The sequence below is a fragment of the Miniopterus schreibersii genome, assembly GCF_964146895.1.
Source record: "Miniopterus schreibersii genome assembly, chromosome: 20".
NCBI lineage: Eukaryota > Metazoa > Chordata > Mammalia > Chiroptera > Miniopteridae > Miniopterus > Miniopterus schreibersii.
Genome location: NC_138122.1, coordinates 19697573 through 19721262, shown reverse-complemented (window position 1 = coordinate 19721262; position 23690 = coordinate 19697573). Strand labels below are relative to the sequence as shown.

General features: G+C 50.1%; 1 protein-coding gene across 3 annotated transcripts in view; it reads right to left on the bottom strand.

Annotated features, from left to right (window-relative positions):
* The window catches only part of ACACB (acetyl-CoA carboxylase beta), an 80376-nt gene that overhangs the window by 32401 nt on the left and 24285 nt on the right, over nucleotides 1-23690 (bottom strand). For all 3 annotated transcript variants that reach the window (XM_081122890.1, XM_081122891.1, XM_081122892.1), the window contains 20 exons: nucleotides 21887-22019; nucleotides 21257-21395; nucleotides 18194-18303; nucleotides 17903-17984; nucleotides 16563-16661; nucleotides 15448-15557; nucleotides 15213-15323; nucleotides 13771-13980; nucleotides 13328-13498; nucleotides 12422-12583; nucleotides 11285-11448; nucleotides 9994-10144; nucleotides 9781-9884; nucleotides 8704-8785; nucleotides 7798-7943; nucleotides 6900-7050; nucleotides 5816-5950; nucleotides 4018-4164; nucleotides 1965-2153; nucleotides 462-562 (listed from right to left, as the gene is read on the bottom strand). In XM_081122890.1, coding sequence (XP_080979016.1) covers nucleotides 462-562; nucleotides 1965-2153; nucleotides 4018-4164; nucleotides 5816-5950; nucleotides 6900-7050; nucleotides 7798-7943; nucleotides 8704-8785; nucleotides 9781-9884; nucleotides 9994-10144; nucleotides 11285-11448; nucleotides 12422-12583; nucleotides 13328-13498; nucleotides 13771-13980; nucleotides 15213-15323; nucleotides 15448-15557; nucleotides 16563-16661; nucleotides 17903-17984; nucleotides 18194-18303; nucleotides 21257-21395; nucleotides 21887-22019 — 2697 coding nt within the window. The remainder of the gene's footprint in view (nucleotides 1-461; nucleotides 563-1964; nucleotides 2154-4017; nucleotides 4165-5815; nucleotides 5951-6899; nucleotides 7051-7797; nucleotides 7944-8703; nucleotides 8786-9780; nucleotides 9885-9993; nucleotides 10145-11284; nucleotides 11449-12421; nucleotides 12584-13327; nucleotides 13499-13770; nucleotides 13981-15212; nucleotides 15324-15447; nucleotides 15558-16562; nucleotides 16662-17902; nucleotides 17985-18193; nucleotides 18304-21256; nucleotides 21396-21886; nucleotides 22020-23690) is intronic.

Sequence of the window (23690 nt, the reverse complement as noted above, 5' to 3'; positions counted from 1 at the left end):
ATAGTTCTCCCTGCTCAACAGCTACTTAAGAAAGAATGTAAATTCCCCATCGACTCTCCGTTACAGAGATGCCCCAAACTGCAATGATCACTTGTAAAGTCCTTTGCAGCACAGAAAGCCATTTCGTCCCATTGTCCCATAATCAAAGCTGCCACAAGGACTCTATCAGTACTGTACAAAAATTAACCCACTTAGAACTCAGAATGACTTAGTGTGCATGAGGTGTTTTTATTCCCATTTTACAAACTGGCAAACTGAGATCCACAGAAGTCAAGTGCCTTGCCCAGGGTTCCACTGTTAGGAATGGCTATGCCAGGACTGTGATAATCAGGGTCGCCGGGCCCTATGCGCTATCTCTTAGTTCAAGCTCGCCCTTAAAAGAACCTCAGAGCACCGCCCGGGTGCAATCCACAGGACGATTCAGTGTGACAACTGAAGCCCACGGAGGGCCCAGGACTCACCTCTGGACCAGCTGCACGATGCTCTGTGTGTTCATGAAGAACACCTCCCGATCGGCCTTCCGCTGCAGGGTGGCCGCGTGGCAGTCCAGGATGGTGGCTATCTGGATGGGGAAAGAGGACAGGTCTGGCCCCTCACAGCCACACAATCTGGTCGCCACACAGAAGTCATCCAAAGGGCCCACCACAGGCTCCCGTGGAAGTCCCAACCGAGGCTCATTTGAAAAAATATAAAATTCCAGTCCCAAAGCCCTCTGGCCACCCAGAAACGGCTCTGTTCATCCCACTCTAGGTATTGCTTGAGGAATTCAAGAGCCCAGAATGACAATAACCCTACGAAGACGTACAGCCATTGGCATTACACCTCTCCGCAAATAGAAAGCTCCAGAAGAGGAGGAGGGATGCTGGGTGGGGAGGGGGGGTGTCCTATTTTATAATTAGATTGAATGTTATTGGTATACTGTTTCTGGCAACAAAAATATTTCTAATGAAAAAACCTGCATCAGTGACAAATTCCTGGAGGGTCTGCACATGTGCTTTTCTCAGTTGGGGTCCTTTAGAGTTTTGCTTTTATTTTTAAGCTGAGAAATAATCCATAGATCAAAACATTCCCCCCTGTTTAAAGTATACAGCTAACTCAGTGGTTTTCACTATATTCACAGAATTGTGCAACAGTCACCACTATCTGATTTGACAGTATTTCATCAGCCCTAAAGGAACCCTGTAGCCACTCCCGACTCCCCTGCCCCAGGCCCTGGCGACCAGTGACCGGCTGTCCGTCTCCAGGGACTTGCCCATCCCGGACAATTCCATGTAGATGGAGTCACCTAACATGTGGTCTTTTGTGACTGGCCTCTTCCACTGACCATTTTTCATGATTCTTCCATGAGGCATGAGTCAGTATTTCATTCCTTTTTATGGAGGAACAATGGTCCAATCTCCAGAGCGGATGACCTCTGGCAATGACCTCTAGCTTCCCCAGTCCCTAAGGTGTGGGCGGGGAATGACGATGGTACGTGGCCCTTCTAACCAGACAGAGGGCGCAAAGGGCAACTGGCAGAGGGGGCTCTTCTAAATACAGATTATCTTAAAAATGCCTGATAAAAGCAACCAAAAAACCAAAAAAGGCCAATGCAGAATTCTTAGATTTAGATATTTTCACATTGCCCTAAAACGGTTTCCTTCCACTATTATTTTAGCCAGCATCTGTTTGGAAAACGCTCTGTTTGTACCAGCTGCTGCCTCCTTTCTGAATCCGAGTTTTCTGGAGTGAGGCCTAATAACTGTTTATGTTCATCTCAACAGCTCTGCTTGGGGGGAAACGCTGGGATTCCACAGAGGAGGCTCCAAAGGAAACTCCCAGCCCCCGACATCTCGGGCTGTGAGTGGGGTTCGGGAAGCCCAATTCAATCAGAGGACAGCAGGCCCCTCCGCCCGGGAGCCGAGCTCCCGAGGAGCCGCCTGGCCTGGCTCGAGCACCCCCGTGGGGCGGGGTGGGGCACATACCTGCTGGCTGGGGAACTGGCAGAGCACCGAGGTGATATTGCTGGCGTACTGGGCCATCACCCGGCGGACCGCCTTCTCCACGGGGGCGGGGATGCGGCCCGACACGCTGGTCATGATCTCCTGCAGCTCCAGCAGCGGCAGCGACGGATGTCGGAGGGTCATCATGAGCTTCTGCACCCACTCCTTCAGCTGCAGCGGGGACCACAGCATTGGCGCGAGGCCCTGCAGGGGTGTGGGCACTCCCACCCACCACAGGGCGCCCAACACACTCAGCCCATCCAGGCCCCACGCACTCGAGTGGCCAAAGATCTGTGCCCAGGAGACTGAAAGAGTCACGAGTGGAAGGGCCCCCTGACCACAAGGGGAACACAGTTTCCCCAGCTAGGCAGGCCCCCGCTCCCCCTGCAGGCATCCAGAGAGCCTGCGTGGTGTGATAAAACACAGGCCATGCAAAGAGCTAATTTTTGTGGGACACTAAGCGCTGGACACCGTTTTAAGACCTTTACTGCACACTCTCATTTGATCCTCAGAAACAACCCTACATAGTAGGTCTAATCATTGGTCCCATTTTACTGATGAGGAAACTGAAACACAGAGAGGTTAAGTAAGTCACCTAAAGCCACCCAGCTAGTAAGAGCAAAGCTAGGATGCTAACTCCGGCCATCCAGCTCCAGAGACTCCTAACAGCTGCACTGCTCTGGGCATCCAGGGAGTTGAAATGTTGATGGTTTTGAATGAAGACGATAATGGTGCCAACCCCATAACGTGGCCATGAGATTTAAAAATGAAATGCTGGCGTGGCCGGGCGTGGCTCAGCGGTTGAGCGCCGACCTAAGATCTAGGAGACTGTGGTTCGATTCCCGGTCAGGGCACTTGCCCGGGTTGCGGGCTCGATCCCCAGTCGGGGGTGTGCAGGAGGCAGCCGCTCAACGACTCTCCCATCATTGATGTTTCTCTCTCTCTCTCTCCCTTCCTCTCTCTGAAATCAATAAAGATAAATTTTAAAAAATAAATAAAAATGAAAATGAAATGCTGCATGCACTAGCAAGTGCCAAGACTAAGTAACCGTTGCAATGATAGCAACTGCAACTAAGCAGCCTAGCAGAGGGGGTAAGAGCATGGACTCTGAAGCCAGATGGTCAGGATTCAAATCCCGTCTTTGGTTCTTTATGGGTGAAACACAGCAAGTTTCTTAGCCTCTCTGTGCCTTGGTTTCCTCACCGGTAAAACCGAAGTAGTAAGAGCTCCTACCTCATAGGTTGTTGGGAAGATTAAATGACCATAAATTTTAAGTGCTTAGAGTAGTAGCTGGCATACAGTACGCACTAGACGAGGGGTTGGCCGCTGTTACCTATCACCATGATTTGCTATCCTGGGATTTACTGTGATGCAGCAGTTTTATCACTACCGATGTCAGGTTTACTGTCATGGGTCTTTCAGGGAGGTCTGCGAACTTGAGAACTTACTTCTCTACAGAGTGGGCAGACAGTAGGAGTCTGGGATGGGGAACCATGAACAGAGCGGCATTTCTGAGCAAAGTGCCTTCCTCCTCTCTTTAAAAGGGTGGCCCACGCCCTGGCCGGTGTGGCTCAGGTGGTTGGATGTCACCCCGTGCACAGAAAGGTTGCCGGTTCAATCCCCGGTGGGGGGCATGCAGGAGGCAGCCGATTGGTGTTGCATTCTCACATCAATGTTTCTCTCTCTCTCCCTCTCCCTTCCTCTCTCTCGCTCTCTCAAAATCAATAAAAATATTTTTGAAAATTAAAAATAAAAGGGTGACCCATGTTGACTCCTTTCTTAATTCACTACATGAATATTCTCAGTGTTGCACCAGTTGTCACTTTTACAACAGTTTATAATCAAAGAGAAAAAAGTACCCTGATGTGTACAATCAAACGGAGGAAAGGGTCCTTTGTGAGAACAACGGAGAACTGACCGTTTTCCTGTTGTTTACATCAATAAAGACCTCGGGTCTCATGGAGTCAATCCTAGCGTATCACGGGGACCTGCACACGTGTGTAGAATACATACCCACCCTTCACAGGTGACCCACCTTTATGCTAAAAATAGGCTCTGGCAGACAGTAGCCACACATGATGTTGGTCAGGTTTTCCAGGACGTTGTGAAAGACGTGGTTCAGTTTCTCCCCCACGATGGGCAGAGTTTGCTGGGGAGGGAGCTCTCCTGTGAACGGCTTGGCCTGATGAGACACAAGAACCAGAGGTCAAGGACACCGTGGCCTCCGACTGAGACACGCGGAGGGCTGACCAGATCTATTGTGCCCCACATGTACACCATTCTGAGGATGAAGCCTGAGAAAACAGAAAAAAACGTATGGGTTTTCCAAATCTCCCCCTTACAAATATCATAGCAGATTATGTCCCCCAAGTAATTCTGGAGGGGGTTGGATTTCTTTGTTCTGCTCTGCTTTCTAACGAAGATAATCTCTCTATTTTCTCTATTTATTGTCAGTCTCTACTGAGTCCCAAAGATAAACACCTAGCAGGATAAACATTTATAAAACTCTCATACAAATGTACCTGGTTTTTGCAAATCAAAAACATTTAGCCATAGTGGATCAAAACATAAAAAGCTCCCCCAAAAGGGCAAGATGGACTTAATGTGCCGGTTTATGTATGAATTTATTCTATAAGTACCCACTGACCGCCTGCTATGCGTGAGGCACTAGACCCAGGAGGTTTGGGGCATCCATTCTGCTGGCCTGGAGCCCTCAGCTTCCTGCCCCCACCCCACCCTCCTCTGTCCTCGAAGAGCTAACAGGAGGGTTCCCTTCTCCACAACCTGCTGCAGGCGGCCAAGGGCAGTCTCCTTACTGGACTCACCGCACTGAATCACAAGGGATCATCCCCTAGGCGGGCATGAGCCTGCAGGGACGGGTGGCCCGGCCCTGTCTCGTGCACCCAGCCCGGGAAATGTTGGCTGAAAGGAATCGCACTGCAGGCACACAGACCTTCCCAGGGGTCTAAAAAGCCTCAGTCTGTGTCTATCCTTGGGAGACCCCGAAAGAGAGCAATGAAAAAAATGAGAAGAAAACAAATAAAACGAATGGCATAGTCTGGAGAAAAGAAACAATTTGATTTTTAAAAATACTTTTCTATTCTAGCCCTGGCCGGCGTGGCTCAGTTGGTGGCGCGTCACCCCACGCACCGAGAGGTGGCTGGTTTGATCTGCAGGGTTGATCCCCAGTAGGGGGCGTGCAGGAGGCAGCCGAGCAACGTTTCCATCTCTCTCCCTCTCCCTTCCTCTCTCTCTAAAATCAATAAAAACATATTTAAAAGAAAACAAAAACCTTTTCCAGCTTTCTCCCTGGGCATGTGTACTATGAATTGTAGAGGAAAGCACAATACATGGATGAAGGACGAGCTACCTCCCGCCTGCACAACCTACTGAGAAGAGTGTAAATAGTCATCAGCAAGACTTATGGGGTTTTTTGAGGACCCACGATGCCTCAAGCATGTTTGAGCGAAAGCTCATAGGAGGGAAGAGGGTGAGCCCTGAAAACACTGGGGGAAGGTCCTCCAGGCAGAGGGGTCTGTCCTGTTTAAGCAAAAGGGAATGTGAGAGAATAAAGCCAAAGAAAGTGGGGACAGCTTACTTGGGGTCTTGTAGGTCATCAGAAGAACTTGGGTTTTATTCTAAGTGGGATGGGGAGTCACTGAGAGGGGTTTGAGCAAAGGAGGGCATGTTTGCGCCCATCACGCTGGCTCGGGGGCACACGGGGAGGCAGGAGAAAAGTCAGGAGCCTCAAGTCTGTCCGGCTCACTGGACAGGCAGGTGGAGGCCGTGCGCGCACCTGAGCCAGCCTGATGGCCGTGCCAGGCGCTACATACCGGGTGCACTTTAGATGGGTCGTCGAGCTCCAGCCTGGCCACCACACAGCCCGCTTCCAGCACGGCCCCCGGGCACTTAATGTACTTCACCCGGCCGCTTTCCTGCACATTCAGGGTCATGATCATCTTCATCACCTGTTTTGCAGAAAGAAGACATGAGATGGAGCCCCTCAGGGCTCGCCTGTGTGTGTGACACCCAGTGTCATTCAGAACTAGTAACTCTGGAGCAGGGCCCGCGTCATTTAAATAGACTGACTCCCTGAACAGAGTTCAAACTGAAAGGATAGAGGGAACTAGCGGTCACCAGGCGCAGTGCCGTTCACCAATCACCTCCATCTGCAAAGCCAGCCAGGGAGGGAGGTTTTATGTGCCCATTTTACAGACATGGAAACTGATCTTTAGTTCCAAAAGGAAGTAAAGCATCTCTCTTAGAACTACAGTTAAATCTATAAAACTATATTATGTAGGGTGATCAACATAAACGTTCCTAAAATGTGGTGCATTGTGGGACGTGCTCCTTTTCTCAAGGCAGCAAGAAACTCTCTGGGGAACACTGTGAAATAAAGACTGTGCTCATAGTACAGTGAGTCATCAGGCCCTTTACGTGGCCCGAGAGCCTGGATTCGTGGACATGATGAGTTCTGTTACTGTGGTGTGGGCGGCAGACACTCAACACAGTGCTCCTTTGGCTCAGCAGGTCCCAGCGTGGGCATCCAGGTCAGCTAGGCCTGGGCTGCAAGCCCAGCCCCCCGAGCATCATTCTGTGGATAGCGCCTGCCACATGGCATGTGCTTTGCAAGTGCTGGCTTAAGACTTTTTAATCACCACCATCACTACTATGGAATCAGTTCTTGCTCATGGCCAGGGAGGTGTGCACTTTTGAGGCTTTCCCTTTAAATACTGCGGGGAATCTGGGCTGAGCCCTGCACACTGGCTCTCTTAGGAATTTGCAGCCGGTGGCCCAGGTAAGAGGTGAGGTCCATTTGCAGAAGCAATGCTGAAGGGCCCTCCCCTGGGGAGCGGGGGGGTGGGGGCTGCGCAGGGGAGGCCTCGCTGACCCCCCGAGGCCCTGCTCTGCGCTCACCTCCATCTCAGCGTAGCTGTCCCCAGCCTCCACGTGGCCGCCGTCCTCCACCGTGTACTGCGTCAGCTTCCCAGCCGAGGGCGCTCTCAGGACGGTGGGATCATTCTCTTTCTCAAACACACACGTCTTGTTGCCGATGGTAATCCGGTAACTGGGGGAGAGGAGGGGAGGGGATGGGGAGGACCATCGGCCCAGCACCTGAGTCGGGCTTTCTACAGTATCTCGCTCCCTAAAGGCAGCCCTGAGTGTCACTCTGGGTGCAGTTTGGGGGACTCCACTTTCCCAAGTGGTGGCATTTTACAGTCATGGCAAGCAGATCAGGAGTGAATTGGTGGAGCAAAGGGTAGGACCCTTTTCTGGCTGAAAACTAGTTCCTTTTACTGACATAATTCCAACAGGCACAGAGAGAGCAATCAATAAATATTACTCCATAAATATTTACTGCCGATAAGTCTTCACGTGATGGCTGAACTGGAGAGGGCATGCCCCTTGGGTGGAGCCTACAGTAATCTTGAATATTCTTGGCAGAGAGAACATGGGTTAAAAAGAGGGAATAAGTCATGGCTCTGGGGTGAATCAAGTGTGCCTTCTTGGATCAAGAACTGGGGAGGGAGACTCTACTCTCTCACTGAAGCTTTTTCAGACATGGGGTCCCTGGCACCCCACCCCTCCCCACCTCACTCTCCTTGGCCAGAGTCTGCGATGCCTTCTCAGTGGGTGGCCCACATTTCATCGAGTGATGAGTGCGTGCCATGGGGCATGAGCCCTGACTGGGAATCAAACCGTGACCTCCTGGCTCTTAGGTCGATGCTCAACCACTGAGCCACACCAGCCGGGCAGCTTCGTATTTTTCACCCCCACGGAACAGAGTCGGCTCCGCGGCCCAGCCCCCACGCACCTGTCGACCTCTTCCTTCATGTAGGTCGTGTAGCTGTTGCCGTTGTAGGACAGCAGAAGCCCGCCGTCATTCAGCCGGTGGGCGTCGATCTCGATGTGACAACCGTTCATGATGAGAACGAACATGGTCAGAGACTGCCGGGCCACCTGCGGGGACAAGCTCAGTGTCCCCACCTGAATTCAGGATGTCTGCTTGTCCCTGCGGCCCCGGAACAGCGTCTCTGTCCCTGCCCCGGGCCAGGAGCTAGAACTGGTGTCTACTGTGCTCCTTCCTGGCACCTCAGAATGTGACTTATCTGGAAATAGGGCCTTTGCAGATGCGGTTAGTTAAGATGAGGTCACACTGGATTAGGGTGGGCCCTAAACCCAACCTGATGTGTTCTTGTAGAGAACAGATCCAGAGATGCAGGCACAGCAGGGAGACAATGTGAAGACAGACACACACACACAGAGCAGACAGACATAGGAAGCGGGAGGCAGAGGCTGGAGGGAGGTCTACGAGCCAGGAACGCCAAAGACTGCCCACAACCAGCAGAAGCTGGCAAAGCAGGAGCGGGCTCTCCCCTGGAGTCTTCAAAGGGACCAGGGCCCAGCCCACACCTTGATTCTGGACTTCGGGCCTCCAGAAGAGTGAGAAAATAAATGTCACTGTTTGAAGCCACCGGTTGGTGGAACTTGGTTACAGCAGCCACCAGAAACTAACACACGCTCCAGCATGCCTCATGCGTATTGCTCAAGCCTGTGCATTCTCAAACCCAAAGTGTTCAGGTTTCAAGGTCATGGGCTGCATGGGGCACCCTGGGACCTGAGCATGAGAAAACCCACTCCAGGGATGGCTCATCAGAGGAATAAAAACTCCCTCCAGACTCCAGAGTGTTGGAGACATCCAAGAAACACAGGCCGTTACCTTGAGAATGTACTTAATGCCTCCGTAAATTAATTCCACGTCCACGGTGTTCAGCAGAGAATCTGCAGGGAGGACCTGGCCCCTGGAAGAGAAGACAGACCTGCGGTCAGCCCTGGGAGCAACCGAGGGCTCTGCAGCCAACCCCCAGGACTGAAGCACCAACGCACCTGGCTGTCCCGCAGAAAAGCTACGTCTGATTAAAAGGCAAGAAAACAGGGATCATACCAAGGAAGCCGACATGGCTCAGAACTTAAGGAAATGGCACTTTCTGAAGGATGTGAAATTTCAAAAGGGCTTTGCAGGAAGCTAAATCCACAAAGGCTTCTTCTCAGAAAATTCTGTATGTGGAAATCCTCCTGCCTGCTTATGAAAGAAACTGGCGCACGGACTGTAATTCTATCTCCATTCAAAAGCATGATAACCGAAGAGCTAGAAATTTTTACGCTTTTCATGTCTTTTGAGTAGTTTCATTTGTCTGTCACAGGGATTCTCAGCTCTGGGACACTTGGCAGCGTCTAGGGACATATTTGAATGTCACGTGGTCCCATAATGGTCAGCACGCTGGCTCTGACTGTCATGACTTCTGGGAGGAGTGGAGATGCTGTGAGTGGGGCAGGGGTGCAAACATCCCACACCTCACAGGACAGCCCCACAACAAAAAACGCCCCAGCTCAAAATGTCAGCGGTACTGAGGCTGAGAAACCCTGGCTCATCCAAACAGTGAGCACCCGGCCTCTTCTGTGCTGGGCCATTTCACTGCCACCTTCTGATTCAGGGGACAGTCTGGGAGAGGCCAAAATTCACATCCTATGGCTCTCAGCTCCCGAGTGGGATGACACACCTAACACAAGTCAGCACAAATCAACACACGGCTGTCTTTTAACTGCTGCCTTGGCCTGGAGAATCTCGGCCCCTGAGCCTCTTCCAGGGCAGCCCAGGTTTCTCCAAGGAATGACACAGAGGCAAGCACGTAGGGGGGGTTTGCTCAATCTCTCGCGACTGATTTGCACCCAAACAAAGCATGTTCTCGCCACTAACACGTATCCCCAAAGGGGAGAAAGTCACCACGCGCCCTACCTTTCCAGCGAGTGTAAGAAATCCGTCATGCAGGTTCTGAACATCGCGTCGGCCACGTTCAAGGCGCCACACACCACCCCGAGCATGATATCCGGCTTCTCAGCCTAGGAAAGACCCCGCACTTCAGTACCTATGGCAACCAGGCCCCCAGGGCGCTGTGCGGGGGGTGGGGGTGTCTCTGTGATCGAAGGGGAGCCGGGTGCAGCTCCTCACCTGCACTTTTTGAGCGATGAGGTGATCCAACCACCCCGTGTCGATGTCGTTGTTCTGGAAGTTCTCGGTCTCCAGGAGGTTGATGAGGTATTCCACAGTGGTCCTGAAGTCGCCCCGGATGGACAGTTCCTTCAAAGCCACCACCATGTTCCTTGAGGGCACACGGATTGTTTTTCCAGTTAGCATATGGGGTTCCCACATGGTTCCCAGAGAGTCAGAACAGCACAGAAGTTAAGAGGGTCCTGAGTCAAACACCCTGGGTCAATCTCAGCTCCAGCATTTACTGGCTGAGTAATCTTGGGCAAGTGACTTAACTGCCTGGGCCTCAGTTTCCTCATCTGGAAAATGGGGAAATAACCCTGACAGTCCATATAAAGCACCCAGGCACTGATCAATAACTGTCAACTGCTATGAATGTAATTAATTACCATGATTATAATTCTAATTAACCACAGCCAGTCATTCTGCCTCTCTCTCCCGCTGGGCCTATTCAAATCTTCATGTCCCACAGCATGAGACATGCTGGGCCAGCTGGCCTCCTTCCTTCCCCCTATTAATTCTTATTTGCTGCAATCTTCCCTGAGCATCAAGGGTCTCAATTTTTTTGCTGAGCACAATGAAAACTAATTATTTGAAGCTGGCAAAGAAAGCCCACTCATCAAAACCACCAAACTCGATTTAATTCATGGCTAAGAGCCCAGGCAAGATAGATTTTAATGTTTTCTAAATAAAATGTCCATAATGCCTTTTGGATTTTTCACTCTAAAGGACACTTACCCACTGACACAAGAATATTAATTACAATGTGAACTGGTTTTTGACCTTTCTGCCCCCAGGTCAAGGCAGAAAAAAAATAAGACGTGTTTTGGAATTTGGGGGCCTCTTTGCAAATGCGTGTTTCTCCGGGAACTACTTATGAGGTTTAAATGTAAAGGAGTTTCCCCCCAAACACACACACCTTTTTAAAAAGTGCTATAGTACTCAGCACCTTTTAAACTTTTGGAATCACCTTGAACATTCTTTGGATCTCCTTCAAGCTCGACCTGCAATAAGCTCAAGAGCAATGACCTTGGTGAGGTCGTTTTACTTCACGGATCTCAAATACAGGAAGAGGGCAGACTTTGTTCTTGGACTTCAGCACAGGGTATTTAAACGGGGTCTGCTGTGTCCTTCACCTCCCTCGATCTCCTAACTTGCTACCGCATCTGAAGCCACAGGCTAACTCTGAGTGTCTTAAAAGAAGAGAGGGACGGAAGGAGGAGGGAAGGAAGGAAAGAAGGGAGATACTGACGAAATGGCCTCTTCCCGGTTCTCTCCCCAGGAGAAGCAGTGTCCAAACTGGGAATCAGCAAACTCGTGCAAGCCACCAGTAGCAGCCACGCTGAAATAACCCCACACGTTCTTGCTGCTGCGGAAATTCAGTTCCTGGACTGTCCCAGAGCTCGGCTTAAACCCCTGCAGCCCAGACCCAAAAAAAAGCAAAATGGAAGAAATCGTTACTCCAGATCTATTTTCATCAGAATTAAATCCTAGGAAAACCCAAGAACCCCCGCCGCTACCCAAAACTAAGCATGATCAAGGAAACTTCGATACGTCTCGTCGGGGCTGTGGGTGTATCACGTGAGCATGTCAATTTGTCTAATTTTCACTTTACAAAAACTATTTTAAGAAAATAACAACAACCAAGTTGGGATGGGGGAGGGCGCACAGATATAACATGGAAGAACGGTGATCACCGATGGAGCCGAGTGGAGGTACATCCTGGTTTTATACTCTTGACATTGCCGATAATAAAAGGTTTGAATGAAAGAGCATGGGATTTCCAATTCTGGGTTATGAAAACTCCAGCAGATAAACAAATCTAGTGTTGGCTTTGCTGATGCTAACACACCTAAGTCCCTTTGTGGCCTGCCCCCCCCCGACCGGGGTGTAATTTTGGTAAGGGGGGGTGGACCTGGACCCTCTCTCTGGAATTAGGGCTCTTGAATTGAGTGATGGAGGCATTGTTTCGGCAGAGGTGCCTGGAGGCGAGAGACAGGGAGTTCCAGGTGCCGGGAACTGCATCACCTGGTCCTCCACCCTCCCAGGCACCTGTGAACAAGCCACCATCCCTCTGAAAAACTCCTGTTTTGCTCTTAAAGTCTCAGCAGGCCCCGGGCTTGCGGCATTAGGCAAGTTACCACAACCTCTTGATCTGCAAGCCTGGGTAATAACGCCCAGTGGCGGAACGTGAGCTGTGAGATACGTGAAGGGATCTGCCTGGCACACACTATGTGTCAATAAACTGTGTTCTGTCCCCTCCCGCACCTAGGTTTCCTTAATTGTAAGCCGAGAAGCCTGGGGGGGGTCTCATCCAAGGCTAATGTTGGGGGTCTGCCCCACACTGGGAGACTGGAGATGGCAGAAGCCCGGGGCCCCCACAACTTGCCTCATCAGGGTTTTCACTGGTGATTCTGGCTGCAATGACGTGGCCTCGGGCGAGGGGCGGGTTGGAAGGGGTTTCAAAAGCAATGGGTGTCACCGCCCATGGTGACTCTCCGTACAGAAGGCGGATGTCTTTCAGCCGGTGCAGTGGCACACCCATGGCGATCTGAAATCAAGAAAGCCAACCCCAGGACTGTCAGTCCCACAAGACCTCTGCCCCCAAATACCAAGGATGCTGCTGGATGCCAGGGAGGAAGAGGTCCAATGAGCAAATAATGCCACTGGGAAAAGCAGCAACATGCATAAAACATCACACGGTAAGAAACACACACTAAATAAAAGTTACAGGTTTTAGTGCTATGGAAGGTGAAAAGGAAAGGTACCCAGCCCTGGTCGGGTAGCTCAGTTGGTTAGAGCATTGTCCCGATACGCCAAGGTTGCAGGTTTGATCCCTGGTCAGGGCACATACAAGAATCGACCAATGCATGCATAGATCATCAATGTCTCTGCCTGTCTCTCTCTCTAAAAGAATCACTCAATAAGTTTTTTTTTTAATTGTTTAAAAAAATAAAAGCAATAGCCCAGCCAGTGTTGCTCAGTGGTTGAGCATCAACCCAGGAATCAAGAGATCACGGTTTGATTCCCAGTCAGGGCACATGGCCGGGTTGCAGGCTCAATCCCCAGTAGGGAGCAGGCAGGAGGCAGCCGATCAATGTCGATGCTTCTCTCTTTCATCGATGTTTCCAGTTCTCTCTCCCTCTCCCACTCTCTCTTGAATCCATAAAAACATTAAAAAAAAGTTGCTCCCCAGGGACAGTTAGTCAACAGGGGCAAGAAGGTCTAATCTGAGTAGAACAGGGGACCCCTCCTGGGCAGAAGGCGGCCCAGGGCCTGGCTCCTGTTTCCTCACCTGTAGCTGGGCAGCCGGCAGGTTGACATCAGCGATCATTTCCGTGCAGGGGTGTTCTACCTGCAGGCGGGGATTCAGCTCCAAGAAGTGGAAGCTGCCATCCTGGCTGTACAGGTATTCAACCGTCCCCGCGCTCACATACCCCACGGTCTTGGCCAGGCGGACGGCACACTGCAAAGACACAGAGACCGAGGGGCTTCCAGTGGCTTTCTCGGGCAGCTTTAATAGTGGCTTATGGGTTCCCCAACTAAATGCAGACTGGGGACCTTGGGACACATAACCCATACTCCAAAAAACCCACGCCAGGCTGAAATCACGTCCATGATGGGCCCCCAGTTTCTTCTCGGGCACCAACCCCATTTTGGCAACCCGGACCATAAGGAGCCCTTCCTGGCTCCGGCTTCCCCTGTGGCTGTCCCCACGCGCAGCCCTGCAGAGCGCACCTGCTCCATGAACTCAAACACGGCCGGCGGGGCGATGGTGGTGGGTGCCTCCTCGATGATCTTCTGATGCCGCCGCTGGATGGAGCAGTCTCGCCCAAACAGGGACACGGCGTTCCCATACTGGTCGGCGAGGATCTGGACCTCCAGGTGACGGGCGTGCTGGGCCAGCTTCATGAGAAAGATCGGGGAGCCCGGGATCTCGCTCTGCACCTGGGAGAAGGCAGAGCGGCTGGGACACGAAGCTCTCCGGAGAGAGCAAGAGACGGCGGCAGGCGCGCCCACGATCCTCCCGTCTGCTCCAGCCTCTCTCAAAGGCGTTACATTCTTGTTTTAAATCCAACGGTGCGTGAATACATACTGTAGAAAGTGAAATTTCCACACAACCCCTTCTCCTAAAGATGATGCGCTGGTAAGAGTTGGGTGCAAACTGGCTAAGAGTTGAAGGGGCTGTTAAGAGTTAATGTGATTGAGAGTTAATGCTGCAATGGTGTCGGACGGCAGTAGACTATCATCAGGGTGGTCACTTCGTAAGTTATATAACGTCTAATCACTACGCTGTAACCTGAAACATATATGTCAACTATAATTTAAAAATTTTGTAATTATTTTTAAAAAGGAGTTACTGTGCTGTTAAGAGTTGGATGTACAGGCCCTGACCTGGTGCTCAGTTGGTGAGAGTGTCGTCCCCATATGCAGGTTTAATTCTGGTCAGGGCACATATAAGAATCTACCAATGAATGCATAAATAAGTGGAACAACAAATAGATGTTTCTCTCTCTCAAATCAATAAAAAACATATAATTTAAATAAATAACACATATGTGTGTATATTTTATGGTAGTAAGTGAGAAACTAACTAGTATCTCTCTCTATATTTTATGCATTCATGACATACTTTTTCTTAATTTCTCTATATTTCCAGGTTACGCAGTTCATCTGTGAGTTTTTTCAAGTTGTTGAAAATCTCCTCCCAAAATTTTAATATAGTTATTGAAAAAAATGCATGTGTAATTCGACCCACACAGTTTAAACTCATGTTGTACAGGCTTCAATTGTATAGTTCCTGCAATAAAAACTAACTCTCTAGGAACATTAAAAATACCAAGACTGCTACAATTTACAAAATATCCCCTCTTGATAGCCAAATATAGTCAGAAACAGATATTCTGACCCCGTGTCTCTGAAACCATTTATAGACACACTGATCCATAGACTTGAACATCTAAGGAAACAGGACAAGGGTCCACACACACCGTGGACTTCCGAGTAAAATGCACACACATTTGCTTGGAAATACAACACAGCACAGCCATGTTCCCCTCCTGCAAATGTCCTCTCACGGCTGTGACACGGTGATGCTAACAGAAATAATGTGGTGGCCAACAACTGAATAAAGACAATTCCCAAAGACATGAAAACAATCTGCAGCAAGAACAGCTCACTTGTCTGAACAGCATCGGGAAGTCCTCGGCGCTCTCGGCCTGCCGGATTCCTTTCCCTCCACCGCCTTCCGAAGCTTTGATCATCAATGGAAAACCAATTTTTTCTGCTGCCTGGGGGGCAAAGGACAAATAGACCCCTTTAGAGGTTAGACATTTTCCACCGCCACCAGGACAGTGAGAAGGTTCTGGCGCCTTGTTCCCCACCCTCGCACCCCACCCTGGGCTCTGTGTTTACCTCCAAGCCCTCGTCTATGTCTCTCACACAACCCTGGTTGTAAATGTCTTCGGGGACATTGACTCTTTTCCCCTGCTGCAGACCATCTTCTGCACACTCCACCGTCAGACCTGGACAGTCACAAAGAGAGCCGAGTCCTCCAAGGACGGCAGGGACACACACAACACAGAAACCACAGGACCCCTCCTCGCCAAAGCTGCTCTAGACCTGGCCTCTGGACCCACAGAATACAGACACAGCCCTTCAGCTTAATTAGTTAATGGCTTTTCATCTTCTTAAGGTCTAACTCAACCCTGAATGGGAAATCAAGCTTAAGAAATTCAGAACAAGTCTATCAAGAACAGCGTACTAACCCGAATCTAAAAAAATCCCATTTCTACCCTATGGAATCATTTATATGTGAATCATTATATTTTAACACCCTGTGAAGATTAAATAAACAAACAAACAAACAAACTTTCCATTCCAAATTTAAAATTCAATCTTTAGAAGAAAAAAATCAAATTAAATAGGAAACTTCTGAGACTTTTTCCTGTTTATTTTTTAATATATCTTAGAAATTCCACTTTGATAAGTTTATCCTAAGGAAGTAATTAAAATGTACATAGAGATTCAGCCATAAGATGGTCAAGACTCCATTACTTTTAATAGTTTTTAAATTAGAACAAAATAAATCAGGAACAACATCAATGTGTAACTAGAGAGGACTATCGTTAAGTAAATCATGGTACAGCTGTATGATATAATCCTAGGCAGGCATTTTAAATGTTGCAAAGTATATTTATTGACATAGAAAGATTAGTTAGAAAAAATAAGTCCCAAACTAGTAAATACGAGATCTCTGGTTTTTTAAAGGACATGCTTAGAAAAAGCGCTGGCAAGGTGGATAGATACCTAAAATGTTCAACACTGTGTCATAGGATTATAGATGATTTCTATTTCTTTTTTGTATTTCTCATATTTTTTAAGTTGTCTACAATGAAATTGTACCACTTGTTTAATAATTTTAAATTTTTAAATGAAAGAATAAAAAAGCAGACTCTTGTCACCCCCTCTGTTCACATTAGCAAGACTGGGCCGAGGAGTCCCCCAGTGTGAAGCTCAGGGTCCCTTACCACTTCCACTCCAGGGCAGTGTTGGAATCTGCAGCGTCTGGGCCACGATGGTGGAGGCAATCTTATCTCCTAGGGCCCACATGGCCTCACTGGGAGGGCCTGAGGGATCAGGAACAAAGGGGAATGCAGAACTGAGTCAGCCACAAGACCCTCACAGCCAAGTGCCGACCAGAGCACACAGTGAAAGAATTCAGGTCCAAGCTCTCAAGGAGTTTAACATCAAGTCAGGGAAGAAAAAAGTCTGTTAGTCTGGTACTTCATCAGTCAATTTCCAACACATGTGGATTGGAAACCTGGTCTGAGTTATAACCTAAGCTATGTGGCAAACACAAAATTCACTTTGAGGGGGGAGGCAAAAAGCTAGACCATGAGGGCAAGCCAGCACCTCAAAAAACTAGGCCATGGGTGAGTGAACTTTTCCTATAAAGAACCAGATAGGAAGTATTTTCAGCTTTGTGGGCCTCCTGGTCTCTGTCACAAATATTCAGTTTTGCCAATGTGGGTGAAGGTAGCCACAGGCTATACATAAATGAATGAGCAGGGCCATGTTTCAATAAAACTTTATTTACAAAAGCAGGCAGTGGGCCAGATTTGCCTGTGGGCTGTAGAGTGCCAGCTTGAGGGCTGGACCACCAACCTCTAGAGGAGCTACAACCGAAGGATAAGAAGAATCCTGTGTGACAGCCAATCAAAGACCATGGACAGAAAAAAACCTCAGTGGGCACAGGTCGCCAGGCCGAGCCTTGGAATATCAGGTATTAATTTGCCTGGAGCTGCTTCATGCACAAGTCTGTGTTGTGGGCCTAGAGGTAAGTGGATGGCAAATGATTCCCCTAAACCACACGAGGATGTCAGATAGCATCATTATGCAAAGTTCACAAATATATCTTCAAATCCTGAAACAAACAGATGCCATAGGTAATAAGCATCATTTAACCTAATAAATAGTAGAGATGAGGGGCTCTGGTCCCAAGGGGTTAGGGCATTCCCAAGGCTGAGAATAGCCAAGCACAAGTGTGGCCTTATCAGAAATGTGCCCTCCAAATCTAGTGATAAATCTGACCATGGCTGGCATTTCAGTACCAACAGAAACACTAGCAGAGGTCTCCTTGCCCCAGCATCATTTCACTGTGGTAACCATGGTAACAGATGAATCTCTCTGGGCCGACCAACCTACCCAGGTGCCCGCCCACCCCTGGACTCTCTTGCTCCTAACAATGAATATGTGAGGTGGAAATACAGACTGACCCCCACCTTACAGGGCTAGAAAGAGAATGTGACCCAGAGAAGTGTCCCATCAAAGCCCCAATTCCCGCGTATCTGACGGAGACACACTCTACCTAAGAAAGCAATCTCGTGCTTGCACAGGAGCTCCGGAAGTTTGGGGTTTTCGGAAGCATGGCCCCAGCCAGCCCACACCGCCTGCAAACACAGAGAGGCGTGAACGAAGACCTTCCTTCACAACCCGCCCCCCATTGCACACCGAAAGCTCTTTGCTGGGTCACATCAGCCCTGGATCTCAGAGTCTCGTAGGACTTGGCTCCTTTGCCCCTTCTGAGTGGGGAACCGAGCTGCTCCAGAGCTCAGGGCATCACCCCCGTGGGCAGAACGGGGCGCCCTGTCCAACCTACCTGCACAGGGATTCTCTTGGCAATGTCCACGATCAGCTCCACGTTGGCATAGTTGTTGTTGTTGGTTCCCCCCGGGACAGGGACATACTGATCTGCCATCTTGATATACTCTGGAATAAAATGGGAGAGGAAAGGAAAGAACAAGAGAGACTGAAGTCGCCTGTAGGGCACCTGCGAGACACAACTACGTACGGCCACTGGAAAAATAACCACGACAAGTCTAGGGCAACAATGCACAAACATGTGTGATACCTAGAAGAAAACTGAGTATGGCTTTAACTATGTAAAAACATGTGTGTAAGGAACAGGCCTGGAGGGAACCAAAAAAGAAAGAAGCGAACTGTCAAGATTGTGAGGTCAGAGGTCGGGTTCTGTTTTTTTTTAAATTCCTAAACTCTATTTTAACATTGTTTTGCCATTAAAGAATACAATGTTTGCATATCCTCCAGGGAAGATGGGAAAGAAAAAAAAAAAGAATACAATGCTTGTTTTTAATCATGCTAAAAAAAAATAACATGAAATTTGCCATCTTCCTCATTTTTTGAGTGTACAGTTCGGTAGTGATAAGCATATTCATGTTGTTGTGAAACAGATCTCCAGAGCTCCTTCGTCTCACAAATTTAAAACTCTGTATCCATGAAACAGCTCCCCTTTCCCCCTCCACCCCCGCCCCTGGCCACCACCACTCCACTCTCTGTCTCCAGGATTTTGACCACTGTATGGACCTCATGTAAGTGGGATCAGACGGTATCTGTCTTTCCGTGGCCGGTTTATTTCACTTAGCACAATGCCCTCAAGCTCCATCCACGCTGTAGCCTGGGATAGCAGCTCCTTCCTTTTTAAAGCTGAATGTGAAACAATGTTTCGATTTTAAAATATGAAGCCAGAAATTCCACTTAAGGAATATGCCCTAGAAACAAGCCACCGGGAGGCCCCAGAGATTATCAAGGGGGAAGTCAGACAAGCGCCCTCTCCTCGCAGCGTCTCTACTGCTGGAAAAGAAAAACAAGGCAACAAGCCGACTGTGGGCAGCGCCTGGCTCAGAGAGGGGCGAAGGGAGCAGGGTGGGGCGGGAAGGTCGGGCAGGGACGGGCGAAGCTCGACCCCAGTGCAACAAGCTTCAGGGACAAACACAGTCGGCAGAAGGTCCAGCAGACCCCGAGGCTCTGCAACAGGTAAGAGCATGGCCAGTCCAGGAACCGACGAGTCTAGTGTGACTGGGACCCGGGGATGACGGGCGAGGGGCACGGGATGGGGCCAGGAGGCCAGCAGGGGTGGAGTCGTGTGGGGCCTTAACTGGCCCGGTGAGGGTCTGGAGCTTTAGTCTGAGCGTGATGGGAGACCCCACAGGACAAGGCTGTGGACTCAGACAGGCCTGGGTTCCAGCCTTGTCGTGTCAAAAATAAATAAAATAAATGGAGTCACTTTTAAATGGAGCCGGAGCTGCCAATCCAGAGGAACTGCCTTGCACTCCTTCTGCCTCAAATCTTTGGAATGTTAAAAAGGGCAAAATAGCCTTTGGACTGGGCCTAGGACCCCACTGTGTCCCCAAAAAACCTGTTTGCAGAGATAACACGAAAACGGTTATTATGACTACCGGACTGGAAACTAAAAGCATTGTTTAGAATTAACATCACTATATTATCTGCACCAACAGAAATGCCTTCCTTCCACAGACAGAATTACCCCTTTCCCTTTCTCATAAACACCCCTTGCTTTTGTCTCCTAATCCGAGCACTATTTGGGCTTCAGTCTGAGTCAGTGCATCCAGAATAGCTATTTTTATTGATCTCAAGCACATTCTGCATCTCACCTTGAAAGGCCTTTTTATTTTTTACTTATTTGTTTATTTTTTAGTGAATCCTCACCTGAGGATATTTTTTCCATTGCTTTTTCAGAGAGAGAGACACTGATGTGAGAGAGACACAGCAACTGGTTGCCTCCCGCATGCCCTGACCAGGGCCTGGAATTGAACCTGCAACCCAGGTACGTGCCCTTGACTGAGCATCTAGCCCGCGATCCTTTAGCATGTGGACCACTTAGCCACACTGGCCAGGGCAAGGCCTTTTTATTTTTAAGTTAATAGTCACTTACCGTTTGTATGACCCTGGGCAAGTAATTTATGTCCCCATGCCTCAACTGTCTCATCTGTAAAATGGAGCTAACAATCAAACCTGTCCTCACTGTCCACTGGTGAGTTAAAAGGAGGCTGCATCTGTGTACGGCAGAGCCTAAGGCCTGCGCCCAAAGTCCGGGGGGGGGCAGTGTTCAGGGGACAGGACTGAGGTTGCTGGTGCAAGGGGCAGCACTGCAGCCTCTGAAGCATTTAAGGAGGAGCTGACAGGCCCCAAGCTGTGTTTTCAAAAGGTCAGTTTGCCTGCTGAGTGGAGAAGAGTCTGTGAAGGGATAAGCTTGTTCAGGGGAAAAAGCAAATTGCCCAATACTTACAGAATGGTCTGGGCTAGTAGACACAGAGAGAGAGTAAATGAATAGAAAAATGGCCGAGTAATTGAAATACCGTGCATACATATGCAAGAAAAAAACATCTGGGGGAAGAGATGCCAATCTGCGGTAACATGGACATTGCTCAAAGCTGGAATTTCTGGCCTGGCAGGCACAGCTCAGTGGTTGTGCCTCAATCCATGTACCAAGAAGTCACCAGTTCGATTCCTGGTCAGGGGACATGCCTGGGTTGCAGGCTTGATCCCCGGTAGGGTGCATGCAGGAGGCATGTTTCTCTCTCATCGATGTTTCTCTCTCTCCCCCTCTCCCTTCCTCTCTCTCTAAAATCAATAAAAAGCTATTTAAAAAAAGATGAGATTTTCACTTTGCATGTTAACCATTTGCACTTTTATAAGTCACAGGGGTCGCTCTGGTTATCAGCAGGCATTTTAATTAAATTAAGCAGAAAGGGCAAATAAACGCAGGCTCCTGAGAGAGGTACCCTGGAAGTCTGTCTGGGATCCAGAAGGGACTTGCCCAGGTAGGCGCAGGTGAGGAGGGCAGGTAAGGACAGGACAGGGCATGGCGGGGTGGGGGGGGAGGGAGTGGAGGCCCGAATACCTGCGTTGGCCTTGAGGTCCTCTGGAGTCACCATGACGACAAACCGGATGGCCCGCTCATTCCGGAACATCTCGTAGGCCCACCTGCGGATGGAGCGCATGCACTTCACGGCGGCGATGCCATTGTTGGCGATGAGCACCTGGCCAGCGAGAAGGGACCAGAGCTGCACATCCACCTAAGTGGAGGCTGCATGCCACCCTGGGGTCCATCTCCGGGACGGATGGACGAATAAATGGGTTTTGATGCCTTTGTTTGGCGCCGTTCTAGTGTACGGGTCTCCTCTCCTCTAAGGGAGTTGTGAACCTCAGAAGGCAGGGCTGGGTTTCATGCTTCCTTCCCAATAACCCAGAAAGCGGCCCCTTGCAGGAAGGGGATTCAGGGTCCTTTGAGAAGCCTCGCGATCTTGCTCAGAGGCCTCAGTCTCCTCCTCTGCGAAATGGGGTCAAGCACCTGCTGCCTCAGGCTGGTGCGACTGTGCAAAGCTCAGGAAGCCCAGCACCCAGCACTTAGCAAGTGCTCACCAAGGGGTGCCCGTCGCCCTTTCTCTGCAGCGTGAGCACCCAGTCTGAAGCTGGTTCTCCCACCCCACCCTCCTTGGCCTTGCCCAGAGCACCGGGACCCCATCCGTACCTTCTCAATGACCCGATCCCCACCAAAGCGCATGACGAACTCGGCTGGGGAAGCCACGGTGAAGTCTCTGTGCAGGTCCACCTTCCTCTGTTCCCGGCCTCTCTTCACCAGGTGGAGTCCAGACATGCTGGGCCTGCAGAGGGCACAGGCCGGGCATGAGCAAGGAAGCCTGGGGCGCCGGGAGGAAACCGGGTGCCCAGCCCCCACAGAACCAGCGTCCACACGGAGAAGCTGAAGCCCATAAGACCCCCGCTGTTTGTTTTTTTAAAAATCCTCAGCCCAAGATATGTTTTTTTATTGGTTTTAGAGAAAGAGGAAGGGAAAGGAAGATGAGAGCTCCCTTCTCCTAGTATGATTTCCGTTTCTTCCAAGTTTCCTGTGTCTCTTTGTCTGGGGCCTGCCTTCCGTATTAGAAGCTGTACCCCAATGTTTGGTGAGCCCTAGTTACTTGTGACCAGGAGCAGGGACTAAAGGGCTGATGACAAGTGCTGAGAATGGGATAAGGCCAGGGGACCCTGAGCTCAACGCAGGGTGGTCTGTGAGGGCCGTGCTTAGAGCCACCCTCCCTCACGGCTGTCCAGGAGCCTGGGCATGGAAGAAGGGACAGATCTGGGGGACAGGGCAGCTTTCAGAATTCAGCACCTAAAAGACCCTTAACCCCCTGCTAGGAATATAGCCCCACACCCTGTAGTGTGCCCCCCAGGCCCAAGACCTCCTGCCTTTCCCTCTCAGAGAACAAACCTCCCGCCTTCTAGTGGAGTGGAAGTGGGCAGCCCCAGCCACAAGGAGGAGGTGAAGGGGTCTGGGGGTCTTCCACCCAGTCCTTCTCATTGTGCTACTTCCCTTCACCCCAGGTGCAGAGGCCCCCGATGCTGCCAGTCCCTGCGCTTTTTGGGGTGCAGGTCGGTGGGTTCTCAGCCATCCTCGTGGCTGCTTTGTAACTCAGCCCTCTTGGTTCTGCTAAGCCAGTTACCGCTTGTCCATCTGCTTTCCAGCTTCCAAAATGTTGCTCATCTCCCCTCCTGTTCTCCCAGGCTTGGCGGATTTCTATCCCTTTTTTGTAAAATATCTTTGCTGTCATTTGGTAGGATTTTGACAGGAGCAGAATCAGGCAGGAATATTCAGTCCACTCTCTGAACCCAGCCGTGGGGTATAAACTGGGAGCCACTGCCTGCCAGGATTTAGATTAGAGGTTAACCATCCAGAGGTGTGTCCAGAGACTGTCACCAGGCATCTTCGGAGGCTTGGCTGAGTGGGTTCAGGGGGCCGAGAGTTTGGGTGAAAAACTGATTAATCCTAAGGAACACCACCAGCACACCACCTGCTATTGTCTTAGCGGGACCAGTAAGGCTGGAGGCAAATAAGAAGTCGGGGAACAGAAATTCCATTTTATAGATGAGCAAACTGAGGCCCAGCCAGGCAAAGGGGGTCACCCAGCAAATCACCGGGCCTGGGGATCTTTTCATCACACCAGGAAATGTTGGGTGTGGGCATTTTCTGTTATATGAAGTCTCCCATGAGAAAAAAACCTTCTCTACAAACCTGCAGTCTGCCCACACCCCTATCCGCAGTGTGTGCACCAAAGGCTCTGCCTATCAGAGAGATAAAGAAACAGGCTTCTAGGCCAGAGGGACAAAAGCAGAAATCAGCTCTCCCTTGAGGGATCACACCCACGCCTTTCCCTTCCCCTTCCCCTTCCCCTTCCCCCAGGCGTTACCTTGGCCTTTCCCTCTCCTAAGCTCCAAGGGCCCTTCCTTTGCCTCTGTAACTTGTTTCCTGAGCCTATGCAGCCCAGCTGGCTCAC